Source organism: Orbicella faveolata, unplaced genomic scaffold, assembly GCF_042242905.1.
Source record: "Orbicella faveolata isolate gen_17 unplaced genomic scaffold, um_ofav_v1 contig_36, whole genome shotgun sequence".
NCBI lineage: Eukaryota > Metazoa > Cnidaria > Anthozoa > Scleractinia > Merulinidae > Orbicella > Orbicella faveolata.
Genome location: NW_028301565.1, coordinates 12,187,175 through 12,207,827, shown reverse-complemented (window position 1 = coordinate 12,207,827; position 20,653 = coordinate 12,187,175). Strand labels below are relative to the sequence as shown.

The following is a 20,653-nucleotide window of genomic DNA, read 5'->3' as shown; positions in this document are numbered from 1 at the left end:
ACCCAGATCAAAACCCGAAACTTAGGCCACATAATTACTCCTAATTTTGACCTGCGAAAAGCACGTGGGTGTGGTTTGCAAAAGGATATCCTCTGGCATTCGTGTTCTGAAAAGACTCAAGCAATTCGTATCACTAATTCCCTTATTCAACCACATTTTGGTTACTGCTCCACAGTTTGGGATGGCATAAATAATCAATTGACTGAACAGCTTCAGAAATTTCAAAATCGTGCTGCTAGGGTCCGAACAATTATATCTAGTTATGAAGTAAGTTCTTCTCCTCTTCTGGACGCACTTGGCTGGGAAAAGTTGATCTCAACCGAAAAGAAATCTGGATTAACGAAGTTATACTACCTAAACCTGTAACAGAGTACAGATATTTCCTTTGTATTAATAAATATAAATAATAAATACACTAAACGAACAACAACAGAAAAAACTGAAAGTGCATCAAAGCAATTATCGATGAGTTTTAATCGTTTTGCCTTCAGTTTTTTCTAATAACAGCAAAAGAGCAAGTTTATCAACCAACTATTCAGCGAAACATAACAAAAACAAAAAACCCTAACCAACTTAGAAAGCAGCATAAATGCATCTAATTGTCATTTAAAATCATCAGTAACAGATACGCGTATGCTGATGTTAAGCGGTAAAAGTTATATATCAAATAGAACCAAACACATTCGTTACCTGACGGTCTAACGCAGTTTTAGATTGAATAATAACACTGACCCTCTCATCCCATTTTCAGCGATCAAATTTCTTTCATCTGATCTTACGTAATAATTTCTCGCAAGCTTACGTCACAATCACTAACTCGATGTGCGCGCAGCTTGCAAACTCGTCCCCAGCGCTCTCCCTTTCGTCCGCGAGAAAGCGGAGTAATGTTCTTGTCAGAATGAATTCGAGGTGGTTTTCATATCGTTATTCATGTAGTTTTTCAAATTCCTTTCCTTATTATCCAACTGCACTTCGTAAAGCTAAATATACATATTTTAGAAGACGGAAACTTTCACTTCACCCTGTGATGCTTCAGATTCAAAATACTGGAAAACGAGAGCAGCAGTTCTCATTCTCGTCCCCAGAGCCTCCAACGACATCTTAAGACGGTAGCACTGGGGACGAGAATGAGCAGTTCTGAAAAGAGAATAATATTTTTATGTTCCAATCTCCTGCCTTTCATGCTTATTATACCTGAACGGGCAAATTGAAAAAGGAAAAAAAATGTTTGAAAGTCCGAATGCGCACTTTCGGGAAAGCAATCAGACTAGCTTCTCAGTACACTACGGATGTTTCGGTCCCCGCACGAGCCCCTCCCTTTCTACTTGAAATTACGCTTCGCCATCACTATAGGTGCGTATGCCATGGCTACCAGTACTTACTTGCAGACAACACTGTTGTCACTTTATCGGGAATGGTAAAATGCGATATAAACCAAGCGGAGACCTCCCTTGCATCATCTAGAAATCTGACTAATCAGCCAAGTTCTCCATATGTTTCTCCTATCAATGCTTAATTCTGACTGTGCTATATAAGAAAATTCAAACATGTGTCAAACAGAACACCTGAACTATTTTATGGTAATACCAAGCGTTTTCTGGTAATACTCGAACCTTCCAATCAGCGTTCATCTCCTAAAATGACGCAAAATTATCGCACAACAGGTCCCTGCACAACCACTTGTAACATTTTGAACGCCGCGTTCTCACTCGTGAAAGTCACTGCGCAAATCAAAGGCTTGATCCTTGGGATGGCGATATACGAGGCCTCGTTTGTCTTCTTGTCCACCATTTGCCTTCTTTTGTATTTATTTACAGCGAACTCATCACAACAATCGGCGGCTAGTGGTGATGGATCATTTCGTAAATTTCAGCGCAAGTATCTTACTGTTTATCTCATGGCCCAAGGTAGAGTGTGCTTATTTCAGTAAATTACGGTCAGATCGTTCCGTGGTGAAGGCCTTTGCGGAGGACATAGCGAGACAATTATTTTGTATTCAGAACTAAGACTCGATCTATCAAATCAGTTTATTGCCTTGATCGATCATGTGAGCAGTACTCGGTGGTGTTTGCTGCTGTGAAATCATTATTTTCTCTGTGGAACATGTATTCAGTTTCAGTAAACACTGCATCAGTCTGATCGCTCATGTGGACAGTATTCAGAATTTACATTAGAATTACACTCGTTAGTAGAGCGATCTATCAACTATTTTAAGGATCTCAGTTTCATCTAAGATGGTCTGCGTAAAAAGTGCAACGGTCTAGTTTTAGAACGATCTGACCGACTACTTTTCTTAATAACCGTCTATACGTGCGTTGCCAGAAAAAATGAAATAAAACATAAAACAAAGTCGATGTAGTAATGGAGTACTATAGTAATACTGTATATTACCTCAAACGAAAATCAGCCGACGAACTTCGACCTTTTGCAGTGGTTCCGAAAAACGTGTCTTTTTGCACAGACTCCATTGATGGACCTTTACTGACTTAACAAACAAATTGAAATAATTAAAAGTAAAATTTTTACCATTGTATTTTCTTTTTTGCTATCATGGGAACTAAGGAGGAGTTTGTCCATTATAAGGGATAAGGCCCTCGAGGCTGTAAGCTGCTATAATAATGGTCTTTTTTCTATCGGCTGTTATATAAAAATATCAAGTATCAAAAAGCCATATCCGCCTGAGGAGTAAATGGTCGAGGTATTTATCCTATTTACTTCATGATCCTTATTATAAGCACTCCATATGGCAGGGTAAAAAGTGAAACATGACATGATGTTTCTGACGTAGTTTTATGCGTTTCTAAGAAGACAGTTACAAGCAATATTTATATTACCAGTCGTAGTTGTTCGAAAAATATTACTGACGGTGGAAATCCCGCGTATTCAGCCACCAGTGCTTGCCACCAGACTGTACATGGTGGCTGTATTGATTTGTCAGTGAAAAGACTGAGTTTCATACTTGGGAAATTTGAAATTGTGGCTGCGAAACCAATCAATTTTTTTTCTGCCTATAAACACTGGCCTTAAAACCTTCTTTTATTTACATAGCCATAGCTGTTAGCACTGGAGGGGCGCTATTCGATATTTCTCCTCATCCCTCCCCCCCTTTCAACTTGTGCCTCGGCCCGCCTTGTTAAAAAAAGTATATAGAAAACTATAGTTTTGATCAGTCATCAAAATTTCTTGAGCGTTAGGCGCACAGCTGTTTGACAATGAAAGTTAAAATTGTATATGGTAAGAAATTTATAGTTTCGTTTAGCGTTCCTTAGCTGATCTGTATGAGATTCGTGGATGATCGCATGCCCGCGCCAAATTTTAGTTCACGAAGACTGGGCCTCAAAGGAGTGGCCACTAAGCTGATGTAAACATGGCGTCTGGAGGTAAAGTCGGAAAACTCCGGAAAACTCAATTAAAAACTGGCTAAAGTTTCCCGAATTACGTAGAAGATGGCATTGTGCACACTTTTAGCCTATCTCTGCGTAAGTGAACATATATTTCAAGGAGCTTCAGGTCGTATGGATTGGAAAATCTTGTCCCGCAAAGTAGCTGTGCAGGTTTATCCGAGCAAGAATGTTAGAACTCAAGGCGACTAAAAGGTTTCAGAACAGCCATGTGAACCATCATGTGATTTTATGTTTGTTCCTACCGTGGTATCATAGTGCAGCCATCTCCTGTCAAAGGTAAAATCGAGGAAAATCGATAAGGCAATCCTGCTTTACATGTAGGGTTTCTTGAGTTGACGGACGGGCTGTTGGATCAGACAGATGCTGACATGTTGTTGAATAACGCGCTGGGTATTGTTTGTACGTTGTAGGTTGAAAATGTACTAGAATACTGCTGTAGATTTCTCGTTTTCATGTGATCCCATTGCTGCCATGTTATGTTTCTCATCCAGTTCCTAGCATATATCTCTGTTTTTTGTAGAACAAATTTTTCAATTTTCTAAAAATATTATTTTTTTGGCTGATCCCCATAGAGATAACTTACATTGTTTGATCAGACCCAGTTTTACAGTCATAGCCATAAAACAGTGAACACTTAAAATATGCCTGGAATGTTTATTGTGTCACGAGCAAGATCTTCAGCAAAATCTAAATTGATAGTTCCATAACCAATGCAATACATCATTTTCTGTGGTTGAAAATCTCGCTCATGATTGGTTAAAACACAATAAACATTCCTGGCATATTTTAGGTGTTCATGGTTTTATGAGTTTGACTGTAATAATATCTTGAGGAGATTAGAATAAAGTTTGTCATAAAAAGTATAGTGATGTAAATTAGTATAATGCTCTTCAAACGGCTACTTTTTTACTGTAGGAGCTGATTGGCTGCAAGGTCCCCATGTGTATGCATTATTTTCCAGTTATGGAATGACATCCAAGCAGATCAACCAGCTTTTTGTGGTAGGATTTGGTTCTTCCATGGTGTTTGGTACAGTTGTTGGTTCATTCGCAGATAAGCTGTAAGTTTTTTTTGTGATCTTTTTGCATTTACCTTGAGGATGGTTTTATTTTTTTCTGCAATTTCCCATTCATCTTAAGGCTTGATTTCCAGCCGTTTTATGAGCCCGTGTTAACCGCGCTCCCAAAATGACAGGAACATTTGGTGAGTTGAATTATAATCACGACATACATTTTCTTTGCCAGTGGAAGAAAATTTAACTGCATACTTTATGGAGTATTGTATGGAATGGATTGTCTTGCAAAGGTATAGTGCATGCTGTGTGTTAAGATGAATTATAAACAATTTTCAATTTAGTTTTTCCGGTAATAAAGAGGGATGTTTCTCACAACTAGTAATATTTTGTCTATTCAGCATGTACCAAGCTACTGGGTTTTAATGTGTGGTCGTTTGGCAGGAGGAATGGCGACATCCATTTTGTTTAGTGCCTTTGAATCGTGGGTAATTTGTGAGCATGATAAGGTACGTCAACTCATTTTACTCAAGCTCATTCCAGGGATCCTCTCATCTTGGGTTGTGCCATTAAAGTAATGTACAATGCATTTTAAATCATGTCAAATGCGCTGAAATTAAAATTCTTCCCACTGGCCTCAATGAATTTCTTCCTAGAGAATTTGATGACAACTGAACAATTCTCTTTTATCATTTCCTCACATGTAATTCTAGACTTAATTGTACTCAAGCTGGCAATAAGCCAATCAGAAGCTAAGCACAATCATCCTTGTCTACTTTCCTGATATCTTGCATTATCATCAAACTCATCAGATATGATGCTAAGGCATACCAAAAAGGTACATGTACAATTGAGTATAATTAGCTAAATGGCTGGAAATGAGGTGCAATTATCTTGTTGTACTAGTTGAAATTTAGGGGGTACGGTGACCTCATGGTTTTTGTTCTTGTCTCCAGATTGAGTGGTCCGGTGTTGTGTTTTTGGGTCAGGATGGTAGAGATTCAAGACGATTCAAAGTAATCAAGGCAATAACTTTTATTCGAGCGAGCGAGCAACATGCATGACACTGATGCGCATGCGCACATGTAGGAAAACCGCATGCAAACTATGACATCCCCCTCCTTCTGACGGAGATATGGTAACAGTAACAACAACAACAAAAAAAAAAAAACAAAAAAAAATTAGCAGTAAGTTTTGTTCAGTTTTTAAGTCCAATCTGTCAGGGGGCTTGACAAGCCTTGAGGATCTGCAGAGTGGGGGTTCTGGAGCTGGACCTCTCAACTGTAGTGTACTGGCAGGTGCCGGTGTGGTCTGTTCACACGTAGGGAAACTCTCACTTGGTAAGGTGCTGAGCGTGGTGCTATAGACTTCATTCAGGGGTGTCGATGGTTCATCACTGGGGTTGTTGCTCTGGATACAAATTTTCTCTCCTGTTGGCCGAAGGTGACTGCAGTTTCACCTGAGGGTACTGCCATTTGCCATGGTGACCATATATGAACGAGGGGCCTGTGTGCTACACTTGACAATACCAGGTTCCCATTTGTGATTGTGTGGGCTAAGTACATGCACTGGGTCATCAGGGTGTATGGCAGGAAGGGGCTTGGAAGACCTGTCATACTGTGATTTATGCTGATCTTGCTGTGCTTGGAGCTTAGTGTTTACATCTCCATCTGCAGATAAGGACAGGCCTGGTTTGGATACAGAAGGGAGGTTTGCTTGGTATACTCTTGAGTTTAAGAGCTCTGCTGGTAATGCGATGCTGTGGTCAAGTGGGGTGCTACGCAGGCATAACATGGCAAGATGAGGATCTGCACCAGATTCCTTGCATTTCTGGAGGAGGTTCTTTACAGTCTGTACGGTCCTCTCGATGAAACCATTGGCTTGTAGATAGTATGGACTTGTTGTCATGTGGGTGAAACCATAAGTGCTGCAGAATTCTTGGAATAACGTAGAGGTGAACTGAGTGTCATTGCCAGTGACAAGTTTATTTGGGATCCCATGTTCTTCAAAAATGGATTTCAGGTGTGCTTTTGTTGTGTCTGACCGGATGTTGTTCAACTTTCACACCAGCCGAAACTTGCTGTAATAGTCAGATAACATCAAATAGGGTGCGTTGTTCCAAAAGAATAGGTCACATCCAAGTGTGTGCCATGGTTTCTGTGGGATGTCATGAGGCATGAGGGGCTCCTTTAAGTTCATATTTTGATTTTGTTGACATGGAGCGCAGGATTTGACCATCTCTTCTGTCGCGGTTTGTGTTGACCCAGAACACTGAACCCTTAGCACAGAGTTTGCATTTTTCTACTCCTAGATGTGCATAGTTTAATTGCTGCAATATGTCTGCCTGTAGGCTCTTCGGAATGAGAATGCGTGTACCCTTCAGGATTACTCCATCTGCAACGGTTAATTCGTCACGATAATTCCAGAATGCATGAAGGTGTGCTGGGCAATCTGATCTTGTGTCGGGCCATCCTTGGGTGATGGTTGAACGAAGTGAGAGGAGTACCTCATCCTTGGCTGTTTCTTCTTTAATCTGAGCAATCCTTGTTGGGCTTGCATTCAGGTGGAGTTGCAGTTCATGGACAGATATGTCCAGCCCTTCAATTGTATCACCAGGACAGGGGCTGATCCAGGACAGTTCATCAGCCAGTGGGATGTTCTTTCCTTGGACATACTTGATGTCTACATCGTATTTCTGGATCCTAAGCATCATCCTTGCGATGCATGGAGGAGCTGTTGCAAGGTGTTTCTTGAAAATCGCCTCTAACGGCTTGTGGTCTGTCTCAACAGTGACGCCTCTTCCATATGCATAGTAGTGGAACTTCTCAAGACCATGTACCATGGCTAGCATTTCTCTCTCGATGTTTGAATAGCGTGATTCTGTCTCTGTCAAGAGCTTGCTTCTATACTCGATGGGGCCCTTGTCTTGGAGCAGGGTTGCGCCAAGGCCATGCGAGGATGCATCAACTTGGATGGTCACTGGTTTTGTACTGTCAAAGTACTGTAAAGAATCGGCTGATGTGATGGCTTTCTTAATCTTATCTACAGCTAGCTGGTGCTGGGGCTGCCACTGGAACTCACTGCTTCTCTTGGTGAGGTCCCGAAGGGTGGCTGAGTGTGCTGCCAGGTTGGGCAGGTAACGGCTGAGGAACTGTGTCATGCCAAGAAAGGTTTGTAGGTCAGCAAGACTTGTGGAGGGGTCCATGTTGCTAATTGCTTCCACCTTCTGTGGGTCTGGTCTGAGGCCGTTTGAGCTGATGATGTGGCCAAAGAATGGTATTTCTGTACATCTTATCTTGCATTTGTCTGCATTGAAACAGAGACCAGTTTCACAAGCATGTTCCATAACTACTTTCAGGTTTGTATCATGGTCAGCGAGGTCGCATCCATAGATGACAATGTCATCAGCGATGCCAGTTACACCAGGCAGATCTCCAAAAGTTTCATCAACTTTCTTCTGAAAGATGTCCCGGGCACAGATCAGACCGAGGGGAATCCACAGGAACCTATATCTGCCATGAGGTGAGTTGAATGTTGTGTATAAAGAGCTGGCATGATCAAGTTTAATGTTCCAATATCCGCTTCGGCATCTACGATACTGAAGTATTTGGCTCCGTTTAGCTTTGGAAGTACATCGTCCAATGTTGGGGTGCAGTGACGTGGGCGCTTGATGGCATGATTGAGGTCTTTTGGGTCCAAGCACAATCGAAGCGTACCATTGGCCTTGGTCACGCAAACTAGTGAGTTCACCCAGTCGGTGGGCTCATCTACTTTTGCTATGATGCCTTGTTCAACAAGTGCATCTAGTTCTCTCTTAAGAGGCTCACGTAGTGCTTCAGGTACTCGTGGTGGGTGGATGACTGGGGGAACCATGGGGTCTAGGGTAATATGAAACTCCCCCTGGAAGCATCCAATTCCCCGGAAGCAATCCTGATACTGACAAAGAAGCTCTTACTTTGCATCTGGGCAGCCCTGTGGGTTTGGCATAGGTGCTTCCTTGGTCTGTGTGGTGGCGATACCATAGTTGAGGGTGACAAGCTTCATATCACGACAGGTCGGGAGGCCCAGGATTGTTGGGCCTACAGTGCTCACTACATGGAAGGCATATCATTTAGAGTGGCCATGATGTGATAAGGTGAGCTCACAGATGCCATAGTGTGGTATGGTGTGACCCCCAAAGGCAGTAATCATTGTACTTGAGGGAGTTAGTCCAAGCGGTGTGCCTTCTGGGCTGTAGCTTGACTGTGGGCACAGACGTTTGTATATGTCCACGGGTATGATGTTCCCCTCTGCTCCAGTGTCAATTTTGGATATTAGGGGTGCTGTTACTTGACCTGAGTCCACTTGTAGCTGTAGTAAAGCTTGTGTGTCGTTCTCAGAGACACTGTTTATGTACAAGGAGTGAAAGTACAGTTGTGGAGTGTTGTGTTGTGGAATGTCCAGCATGTGTGGTGTGTTCTCTGGTGGTGGAGCTTCAGCACTTTGCTCAGCTGTGTCAAGTGCATGAATGCTCTCCCTTTGCTTTTGCCACTGGTCTCTGGGTTGCCCATGGTCTTGCTGTTTTACTCTTTGGCGAGAGTGGCACACAGCTTTCCAGTGGTTGTATCTGCCACAGGCTTCACACTTTGTTCCATATGCTGGGCACAATGATCTCCGAGCTAGATCATGAAGATTTCCACAATTTCCACATTTGTCATCTTTAGCCTGGGTGCCCTGTGTTGGGGGCTGTCCCGTGTGTGGACCCTGCCTCAGGGCATTGACCATTGTAGTTTGACTGCCTCTGATTTCCTGCAACTGGTTACTTGTAGCTTCTTGGGTTCTCGCAATGTTTATTCCTTTGTCAAGTGTCAAGGTTTCATCATGTTCAAGAAGTTTTGACTGCACATGCGGGTTGTTTGATCCAAAGATTAGGGCGTCAATGATATGTTCATCAGGACTTGTGTACTTACATTCTTTCACTAAGATACGTACTTTCTTGAGGAAGGAATCGACTGCTTCGCTCGGTTCTTGCTTGATGGTGCGAAGTTTGTATCGGACGAGTCTGAAATTACTTCTCAGTGCCACATAGTCTTCAAATTTTTCCCAGTACGTGTTGAGTTTCTTCTTTTCATCAGCTGTCAGCGTCCATGTGGAGGCTAGTTCTCAGCCTTCATCGCCTACCCAAATGAGCAGGAAACTTATCTGTTCTGACTCGCTCTTTTCCTTTAATGTGCCGGAGAAGTACAGCTGGCAGAGATCTTTGAATTTTCTGAGAGCTTGCAATGCGTCCGATGAGGACCAGTCCATGTGGGGAATTGGTAATCTGGCTAGCTCCACCATGTTTGTTGTTTTGAATGTGGATATGCACCGGCCTGGTGCCCAAACTCGCGGTGGAAATCACAGTTCAAGTTGTGTACTCACGGAAAAGATCCCACTTCTGATGCCATGTTGTGTTTTCGGGTCAGGATGGTAGAGATTGAAGACAATTCAAGGTAATCAAGGCAATAACTTTCATTCGCGCGAGCGAGCAACATGCATGACACAGATGCGCATGCGTGCATGTAGGAAAACCGCATGCAAACTATGACATCCAGGTTCAAGCACTAACTGGGGACATTTTGTTGAATGTGTTTGGAGCAATAAGCTTAACTCTCACAGTGTCTCTTTCCACCCAGGTGTATCAATGGGTACCAGTGAACTTAATGCTGGGGGTAATTAACCCCGCAATGGACTAGCATCCCATCCAGGGGAGAGTGGAAATACTCCTAGGCACTTCATGCTACAGAAACCGGAATAAGCTACGGCCTGATGGGCCACTTGGCAGACTTTACCTTTTCAGTTGAAATTCAGTTTATTTGAAGAGTTGACTTCTTAAGCCTGAGGTTGTGGTTTCTTTGCTTCGACTTTTTCACCAGACTTTATTGCATCAACTTTGAATTCTTGAAGTAAATTATTCACTAACTACTTGCATTTGTATAATACTTTAAAATAACTTTAAAACAAATCACTTTTGAGGTGACCGACTCAAAAACATTAATGGTGATAAATCTATAGTGAGCAAGACAGTTGTGTCTCTTTGAAAATTGGACTTGAATAAAAAGTTCCCAATTCATTTTATTTCAGCAAGGATTTGGTAAGAGCTTGCTGACTGACCTGTTTTCAAATGCTGTTTTGGGAAACTCCTTGGTTGCTATTTTTGCTGGCCTGGTTGCTCAGGTGGTGGCCACTCACTATGGATTCATGTAGGTAACACATCCTACAAAACATATATTGTTATAGCCAGTAGGTAGTCTTAACTTTCAGGTAACAAAATATTAAATAACTGCTGTAAGTTATGTCAGTGGATAACTATCAAAGAGCTAGAGAGCTAAAATAACGGATTGGTGTGAACTACTTTGAAGGTTTTACATCCTGTATTTCTGGGGTCTCCTCATACATGTGACACCATATTGTAAGAACCTTTTGTTAGAATTCTAAAGCATTTGTTAGCAAGTTACTTCAGAAAACAAGGAAGTGATACGTCACAGAAAATCTTAAATGGGGCAGAGGATATTCAGTTTTAAAGTCATTTTTTTTAACAAGGACATGCAAAAACATGTCCAGTGATGATTGCATGCATTGTTCTTTTATTGCAGTGCACCATTTAGTCTATCATTACTATTACTGGTTGTCACAAGTGGAATAATCTGTTGCTCTTGCACTGAAAATTATGGTGATGTGAGTGGAAATGTCAGACTGTCATCAATTCTCCAAGGAATACAGGTTATCAGACATGGTTAGTAAGAGCTGTGTGTTTTCTCTTCTATTACATATGACCCACCCCCAGAGTATGCAATGACAAAGAAGAACACATCCTCCTTACAGTAGTAAAGTATAACTATAAAACCAAATTAATTATATACAGGGTTGGGAGCTTTCCATTTAGATACATGTAATAGAGGACTTTTTTTCCTGTTTACATAGCCTCATCTAAACACAAGGAGGGTTGGAATTCTGAATCCAGCATAATTCTCAAGAAATCTCAACCTCCTGAGTGTTTAGATGAGGCTATGTAAAATCAGAAAAAAAAGTCCTCTACTGCTTTAATTTGTATAATATTTCTCAAAACAAAACCGTGCATACATACTCTCATCTAAACACGCCTATCGACCAATGATCAAGAGTGTGTGTAGTATTCAGACTTTTTTATAACTAATAATACTATTAATGCCGGCGTTAAAACAACCACGATCAAGGCTCAAATGTGCCACTGTCCAAATGACCAGGTAGAACATTTATTGTGCACAACTTCTTGGGGAGTAATGTGGTCAGACATGGAGTACAATAAGGGAAACTACATGCAGCAATAAAATCTGCACTACCAAGTAATTTTCATGCCCCTTAAATGAATGGTAGGGGAGGGGCTGACGGGGCCATGCCCCCCCTTTTTTTCTTGTACTTTCAAAGCGTTTTTGTAACTAACAATGCCAATCCATCTAACCATCTTTTGAGTGGTATTATTTCAATCAGGCTTTCCTTTTATTTTATTCTTGGAGCTTTCCTTATTGGAAATACGTTTTGCACTAGTTGCAATCAACAAATGGAACAGGCATTAACTGTACTCTTTACATCACAAATACTCCCACAATGTATGTGTGCTGCATCTCCTAAAAGTGAATTTTTCATTCAAGCGGGAGGAGGCGGGGCGGGGGGGGGGGGGGGGGGGGGTCACATTCGGTGCCCTCTTTCTGGATTTTCTGGATCTGCCCCAGAATGGGAATAGAACACATATCTAGTGTGTCTTGTTTTGACTCCTTCAATTACATATACAGAGGAATGTGATTCAAATCTTTGAATTTTGGTGAAAATCCCAGGCTTAGTAGCATTCAGAAAAGTGAATACCGGTAAGTGATAAATATTATTTGAGCAATCCGTTTTAGAAGTCATGAGGTCAGGTACAAGTTCAATTAAATCTTTGGTTTTTCCATCAGACCCAAAAGTGCTCTGTCTTGGACTGATCCAGTCTTTGTTTGAGGGATCCATGTACTCTTTTGTTTTAGAATGGACACCAGCTCTAACTCCTGGTAAGTTCTCACCCAGTCTTTCAGTTTTTATTCATTTTGCCATTAACAAAGTAATTTACATTAATCCCAGTCAATAGCAAGCAACTAGTTCATGACAAGACATTTTTACTTTGTTTATTCAATGTTTTTTTTTTATTTTTGCCTGAATGTACACATCATTGACAGGATTTCTACATATCTTTTTTTTAAAAACTTTTCAAAACTGAAAATTGTTGCCATTTTGGCTCAGCATTTTCCTTAGTCTTCTCCCAGTTCTTCTCTGTAACAAAGTATCTGTAAGTAAGTAAACAGGTTGAGTTTGAAAGAAATTTCTTGTAGGACAATAGTGAACACTCTCTAAGGTACTGTAGGCTGGGATGAATAATGACTGCCAGTAGAAGGGAGTAGGGCAGGCCAAAATAACAGATGCATGAAGACGTTATGATGTTATTGATCTGTGCTAGTACAGGCACTTGGTAAGGACAGGTGTTATGGCTTTCTCGGATATCATTTATACAGTGAGAGAGAGAGAGACCATTTTGAAAGTCGTTGTAGGTTGAGAGTGAATTGCAATTTTTGTGATATGTCATGAATTAACTGTGCCATTTGGATTGCAGATTCTCAAATAGGCATGAAAACTGTCAAAGAAAACATTCCACATGGATGGATATTTGCTTCTTTTATGGTAAGATGTAGAAAAAGGGTGTGAAATGTAAGTAAAAGTAATATTGAGCTAATGGACTCAAGCTACATGTAATGATGGCTAAGGTTAGCTGGGGGCTAACTAAAAAACACTAGTGTTAATCCAGGGTCCAGTCTCCTTGAAAACAACTTAGTTATAAAGCAACTTAATTAGACGACTAATTTCAAACCTAAAGATACTTTTATGGTAAATGATATTACTATTATGAAAAATAAAGATATTGTATTGTTGAAGCCTTCACTTAGCAGTTTAAACCTTCCCTAGTCAAAAGCATATTTAACGAAACTCTGAGAATTCCCACTCTTAGACAAGTGCATTCAGTCATAGTCCACAACACATGTTTTCTTTTCAGTGATACCTTTTTTGGTCTTTATTTACTAAAATGCATTCACGAGATAACAAGAAATGTATTTCATTTTAGATTTCTGTAATGCTTGGTTCACGAATCTTCAAATTGCTTTCTAAAGTGTATTCAGTGGAGTCATTTATGAGGTACAATATTTATTTGCAAGTCTACTCACAATTTAAATTTGCCATATGCAGAGAGTGTGGCAGAACTCTGCCTCACTGGATCAGGATCAATCATCCAAGATCACTCAGTTTGTGGTACATCAAAGGAGTCAGGAATCCTTGCCCAGAGTCAGTCGATCCAATGGTTCCTTTGACTGACCGTGATCTAAGGGATCTTGGATCATTGATTCTGATCCAGATCATCCAACAGGAATGCACTCTATGTGAACCTGACTGCATACAGTAGAACCTCGCCTTACAGCCACCCTGTTCATACAGCCACCTCCTTCAGTTATTACAATCACTTTATTCTGGCCCAGCCAAAAGCTCAGTCAATCATTTTCTTACTTAAACAACCCCATTAATATGGCCACATTTTTGTGGCCTGTTGGTGACTGGATTAACAGGCTTCCACTGTATGTATATAGTGGCCTGGATGTCAGTGCCAACAAGGTAGCCAGCCATTAATACAGCACTCCCTGTTAAGAAAAAGTACGGCCATTGGCTCATGGCTGCAGGGTTATCAGTAGCAAGAATATGGCAATATGTCAAGACCAAATAATGAATACGTAGCTGACAGTTTTAAATTTATCTTGTCAAGGAGTGCTTGGCAGTGAGTATTTAGTTATATGTAAATGAAAATGTAGACGTTGATCACTCTCAAGAAATGGCATGCATGACATGCATTTTGCATTTAATTGATATTGCATAGTTTTCTTTCAGACCTATATTTGGAATAGCAGCGTTATCATTAATCATCCCCATCATTGCTCCAAAGGTACATGTATAATTAGTATATAGAATGTTTGCTGATAGTCTAATAGGCTCTTAATTGGTCCAGAGCTTAAGGCACATTTAAAGGCAAAGGGAATAATCAAATATTGAACTGCTTAACTACTAAAATTGCTTTTTCATCTTTCCTTGTAGAACCAATCAGCTATTTTTGTAGGATTCTTGGTGTTTGAATGTTGCGTGGGTAAGATACTAACTTAAGAGTGCTTACAAGTAGCTTACAAAAGAAATCAGAAATGTATGGGGTAGGGTGTGGCTGAAGGTGACTTACCATGGACTCAGTCAGTCTGATGCATCATCTCCCTTGTGTATTTCATAGCATTATCAATGATACATTTTTAATAGCCAGTATTTTATGTACCGATAACTGGTTCATACCAGCGTCTTTATATTGAATTCGCTGATCGGTCTTTCAGTATAAATAAGGCTTTTATTTTTTTATTTATTTTATATGTTTGGTGTGGAAATCCCCTGGGGTTTTTAGCATCACAGGGACAAGTTGTGTTAATACCTAGGATGTGAAAAGTTGGTAGACAGGGGTGCAGCCATTAACGTTAACAAATTTTTTTAATATAACTATGTATGTGTCAATTGTGAGACTACAGTTGAGTTGTAAAGCATTTTTTCGTTTCAATTTTTTCATAGGACTTTTCTGGCCAGCCATGGGAGTGCTTCGGAGCAAATATGTCCCAGAATCGAGTAAGGAGTTTTCATATCAAGATTTTTATAAATGTTACAGTAAGGCTTACTGTATTTTGGGAAACGAAACGACAGGAAACGACACAACCTCTTGGCTCACTGTAATTGCCCGGAAATCATCATTGCATCGTGGAATAGTTACTAAAAGAGCGTTTACAAATGCAAAGAAACAATTTAAATATCGTCACAGTCAACAAAGAGCTCAGTTTACAAAATACAGATTTTCCTGTTTTTTTTTCCTCTTCTAGTTTATTGCACAGAGAAATCATATTTGACAGTTACATGTAAGGTACTTGATATCTATCAAATTAACCTCAGATCTTTTACCTCATTTCGCTTTGTTTCGTTTCGTTTTCGCGAAATACAGCAAGCCTACAGTGATTATTATTTTTCATGCCCTCTAACTTAAATAGTAGCAATTGATATTTTGCCAATTATACGATCTTTTTTTTTTTTTAATTTTTATTTTTGTTTCAGCTCGTGCCACAGTCATGAACATATTTCGTGTTCCTTTGAATCTTATTGTCATCATTCTTCTAGTTCAGGTTTGCACAAGCTTCTCACTGTGCTTATTCTTTTGCTTACTACCACGATTGCGTTATTGGTTTGGTTGTTTTTCAAAGAACGTCTAGATCACGATGCCTTTGTTCTCTTATCAACAAACTTGCAATGCGTAATTTTGGCATTCACCTGTACCAAGAGATTATCATAGTAAGGAGTGAATCCCCATATACGCCTTATACCCAAGTTAATCCCTCTTAAATTATTTGTAGACATGGTACCCAGTTTTTCGTGGGATGTTACTCGCGCGTTGCGTGTAAGTCAGTCAGTCAGTCAATCAGGCAGTCAGTCAGTCCGTCCGTCCGTCCGTCCGTCTGTCCGTCTGTCTCTTACCCTGATATTCTCTGCCTGTACTTGTTAAAATTGCTTTCAGTATATTATTACGAATAGGCTTGAGCAGTCAAGCCAAGAGTCAAGAGTCAGTCAAGAGCAGTCAAGGCCGACAAAACATTTCGTTTTGTTAGTTATTTATAGCAATCTCTATTTTCAAAGTAGTGGAATCCGCTGATTCTCATCCGGAGGGGAATTCTGTCTAGGAAAGGCACCCTCCCCCTCCCCCTCCCCCCGACCCTTAGTGAAGCAAATACCTGAATCCTATTAGCAAGGTGTTGATATATCTTAATTACATCAAGAAAAACAAGTGTACTGTACTGATACGATTCTTGTTTAACAGGATTTAGCTCTGCCATCAGTGTTCTGTTGCTGTGTGGTGTTCCTAATATTCTGTTGTGCCGTGCAGCACAGGTTTTCTCAATTATCTACCAAATGCCTCGAAGGTGAGTTAATAGCGTGTAAAAACATCTAAGTCAAATATGCACCGCTTTCGAGTGGTATACCATGAAATATCTCACGAGTCACTGTATTTTCTTGGTATACACACCAGCCTTTGAGTGTGTATACCAAGAAAATACAGTGACTCGTGAGATATTTCATGGTATACCACGAGGGAGCGTTGCGTAACTATTTTATACCATGCCATATATAGACAATACAGTGGCTAGCACAATTAATGGAACATACGCGCGGCGCATGATGGGAAGGTTGGATGTAATGCCGTCAAATATACAACGGCTTTCCTGTATTCTGATTGGCTGTATTTTCTATGACATGGTATAACATTCAATTTCATTTGTCTATAGCTTTATTCAGTCTCTCATTTGTGACCGTTTCCAGGTCAATGCTTGTTTATTTGCTGCTACATTATGTGATATCAGATGTCAGTCAACATTTAGCGTAGTGAAGTAAGAGATCAACACCATAATCCTCATCCATCAATGTGTTAAGATTATTTTTTATGGTTGTTCGAAAGACGATTAATGCTAAGACAGGAACGTGATCTTTTGTATAGAAGCATTTTTTACGCTTCTGTTTTGTTTACAGTTGGTTAAATCTAGAGGGAAAAAAATATAAGCAGAAACCTTCACCGAAAATGTCCAAAATTCACAGTAATCTTGGATTAGCTTGACCATAGTTTGAATAACTATTAACTAACCGATGCTTAGTGTTTATCTCGACCTGGTTGTTAGAAAGCTGACTGACACTAATCTACGATTAAAGCTGATCGAGGTTTTAATTCCTCTTGAATAAAACTGATAATATTTTATGGAGTTTGAGATCAGCCAAGGTCAAAACTGGAGGACAAAAGAGGGGAACCTACTGAAATGTTTCGAGACTAAAATCAAATTTAAACTAATCGTGGAGTAAGTCAATCTTGCTTTCAACAACTTAGCCTAGATGTGTGAGGTGTAAGTAAGATAATTACGGGAAGGCAAACTGTTACTTGCCATGCGCTCAGTGAAGTCACTGAAGTTGACTCCATGTTTATTTTTCTCCTGCAGGCGAGGAGAATTTAGAAGCTTGTGAGGGAATACGACCGGTATAGAAACAACAAGATAAACTGATCATATTTAAAGCTGTAACAATCTATGTAAAAGTGTATTTTACACCCAGGAATAAACCACATCTACAAGAACAGAGGGAGATTTTATGTTTTGGCCCACAAGTTGCTTTTAGGGAGCGTGGGACTTGAGGGTTAGGCGTAATGTGGAGCGCACCCAACAATAGGCCACGTTCGATATATCAATATTTTAACATGACTCCGAGGCTTTCGGGTCAAAATTGTAAATTTTTTGAGTTTCTTTTGTCTCTCAATTCCCAAAACAGACTTGGATACAAAGAAAACAACACCAAATATAGACGTTTTTCCTGAAAACCTCGGAGCCATGTTAGAATATTGATATATCGACTGTCACGTGGCCTATTACGCTAACTTAGTACCAGGTCCCTCCTTAGATAAGAACTCCATGAAATGAACTCCTCCCGTGAAGCAGTATTCTCAAGAGCGTTGTACAGTGGATGCTGTTGAAAACGAAGAAAACATCGTTGAGAGCTGTAGTTTATATTTATATATTCGACCTACGATTTAGAGCTGGGAGAGCTGAGAGCGGGTGTGAAACACAAGCGGTGACTGATAGGCCTAGGCAGGGAGAAACCTATTTTGAATCTCTTAGTGTAGAGCAGAAAATGGTTTTCTTCTTTTCTCTTTTAATGCGCGGCCGTTATGAAACCTGAGAATCTCTCCCCTCGATGAGGGTTAATAATTAACGACGATAATGGGAACTTGAGACGTAATCGGAGCGTCCTAATTACAAAGTGGCAGGCGAGATAATCGGAAATATAAACCGCTTTCGCTTCAGTTAAATCCATTTTAAACGACTCAAAAAGGCACCATGACACAGGTAAATAATGGCACATATAATTTCACTGCCGATATAGTGTTTGGGTTGCCTGTGACACTACTTTTTAGACATAAAGGGAAGATGTTAATACTAGGAACTAGAAAAAGCAACTGTGTTTATAGCCACTTATAGCTCCCATTCTTGTGGTACGCCTTTTGTAAATACGCATGCGTATTGGATATGCCGTACCTCTCAAGTATCTCTATCTATTAGACTAAATTTTTCGACTAAGAAGGTTCAATATTGAGAAGAGCGAAAAAACTGGAAAATCCAAATGGGATACCTCCACCCTCTACCCCTCCTTCATCGGGACTTTGATTACTGGCCGCCTAAAAGGGGTGGCCGTTTAATAGGTGGCCGCTTAAAAGGGGTTCGACTGTACAAGAAAAATTGATTCTTCGGTTAACTTTTAATCCTGCTTTAGCGTTAACTGTCTTTCGATCAACTCGGCCCAGAAAAACAAGTTCAATCCGTCAAGAAATCTTTTTACGATAACTGCAGAAATTCTCGCGCGTTCATTGGCTAATTTTTATTGTCCGTACGCGGACAGACACATGAATGTTATCGCCTCGTGGATCCACAGCTACTTTGACGATGTTATGACGAAATTCATGATCAATAACAGGACAGACGCATGAAAAACTGAAGTCAATTTGTTAAATTTTGCACTACGTTATTTGCTACACACATTTTCTGGTCAGTTGCATGAGATTTCGACTTTCGACTGGGCATCTTTCCTTAGAGATGTTCCAGCATGCACATTACATCAGCATTGTTCTGTTCATTAACCCTTCTGTTTCGCGACTTAGTTATCGATGTTGTCGTTGGAATTTGTCAAGAACTTAACTCTGTAGGGACTGAAACTGATTTATGTACATTTCCTAAGGAAATTTCGAGAAAATAGTTTAAATTTCTAATTCTCAGTGGAAAAGTAAAACAAGTCGTACACATTTATTCTTTTAAACCCAGTGTAATTATAAAACCTGTTTGGAAAACTTGTGAGTAAACAAAACTTGAAACAGCAATATGAGGAAGACAAACTATAATTAAGGCAACTCTTAAGCATTTGGAAGTAAATGAAATTTAACGTGTGACCCCAACAGTTTGTTATAACAGCTAGTTCCTTAACATTCTCCCTCAGGAACAATGATCTCCGGATAGCTGAGGTTTGGTTTGAGATTTCTTCACATTATGAAAAAGTATGCCACTGAAATTAAAAATAATGCGTGAAATTAGTCTGAGTTTATTTGTAGGGAGAAATATTCAACAATCTTGCGTGGACATCATCAGGGCCGATTTGAGTATTTGCTATTGCAGATTTTGAACCCAGCACGAGCACAAACTGTCCAAATCCAAAAAAAACCTGTCCCATTGAAACAGCTTTTGGAACAAAAGCTGTTTCAAATTCACTGAAAAATATTCAACAAATTTACTGAAAAATTTTAAAAATTTACTGAACAATGTTAACCTGACTACTGAGGCCAATTGTTGCTGTAATCTTTGTATCGATTAGTTTACATATTTCAATTTTTATTGTCTAGTTTTTAAATTTTATAGTCTAGTTTTTCAATTTTAAGTTTTATAGTCCAGTTTTTGTACTTTTGTTGAACAGATAACATATTTAAATTTTACATTTTAATGTTAGCATACACGTTCACATTTAAACGAGCCCCAAGCTCACTGGTGAAATGTGTCTAAATAAAGTACTTACTTACTTACTTACAAAACTATCCAGTCAGTTAGTCAGTCAGTTACTTAGTCAGTCAGTCAGTCAGTCAGTGGGGACATTGTTTTAGAACCTTCTGTGCTTCCAACCGCATCCGACCCCGATTCCTCCCCCTTGCAAAATTGTACATACCAGGACGAAGACAATCCAGGAATAACAAGAAAGGTAGGTATGAGTTTGCACACATCTGACAACGCCTAATCCACAAGTACCTTTCTGTTTGTGAAGAGGAAATAATATGTCGCATACCAAGGGTGGTACCAATGTTATCTTTTGGGTAAGGGACTGGTCAAAAAGTATTGGTGGGAGGGGTGGTGGGCCCGAGCAGAAAGGGGGGTGGGTCATCAGTTTTTTAGCCCTTGGTAAGGCGTGGGTCGTTTAGTTTTCAGCAACCCATGGGGGGTGCATCATCCTGTTTTATAAAAGGAATAGCGTCGCGCACAGTTTCTAAAAATAGATTACATCACCACAGACCCCCTCATGACTC

General features: G+C 40.1%; 1 protein-coding gene across 2 annotated transcripts; it reads left to right on the top strand.

The window, feature by feature from the left end:
- Positions 1 to 1,639: 1,639 nt before the first annotated feature.
- LOC110064206 (solute carrier family 61 member 1-like) lies at positions 1,640 to 17,674 on the top strand. 2 transcript variants are annotated; one of them, XM_089275010.1, is made up of 15 exons: positions 1,640 to 1,907; positions 4,320 to 4,464; positions 4,649 to 4,709; positions 4,818 to 4,925; positions 10,519 to 10,637; positions 11,031 to 11,170; positions 12,366 to 12,458; positions 13,055 to 13,122; positions 13,562 to 13,632; positions 14,374 to 14,428; positions 14,578 to 14,626; positions 15,088 to 15,141; positions 15,619 to 15,686; positions 16,376 to 16,478; positions 17,541 to 17,674. In XM_089275010.1, exons 1-15 carry the CDS (start codon positions 1,640 to 1,642, stop codon positions 17,582 to 17,584), a joined length of 1,446 nt encoding a protein of 481 aa, XP_089131136.1. In that variant the 3' UTR covers positions 17,585 to 17,674. The 2 variants fall into 2 exon arrangements, with proteins under 2 accessions (XP_089131136.1, XP_089131135.1); XM_089275009.1 differs by lacking the exon at positions 1,640 to 1,907 and adding an exon at positions 3,333 to 3,680 and having other exon boundaries at positions 4,366 to 4,464.
- The last annotated feature ends 2,979 nt before the right edge of the window (positions 17,675 to 20,653 follow it).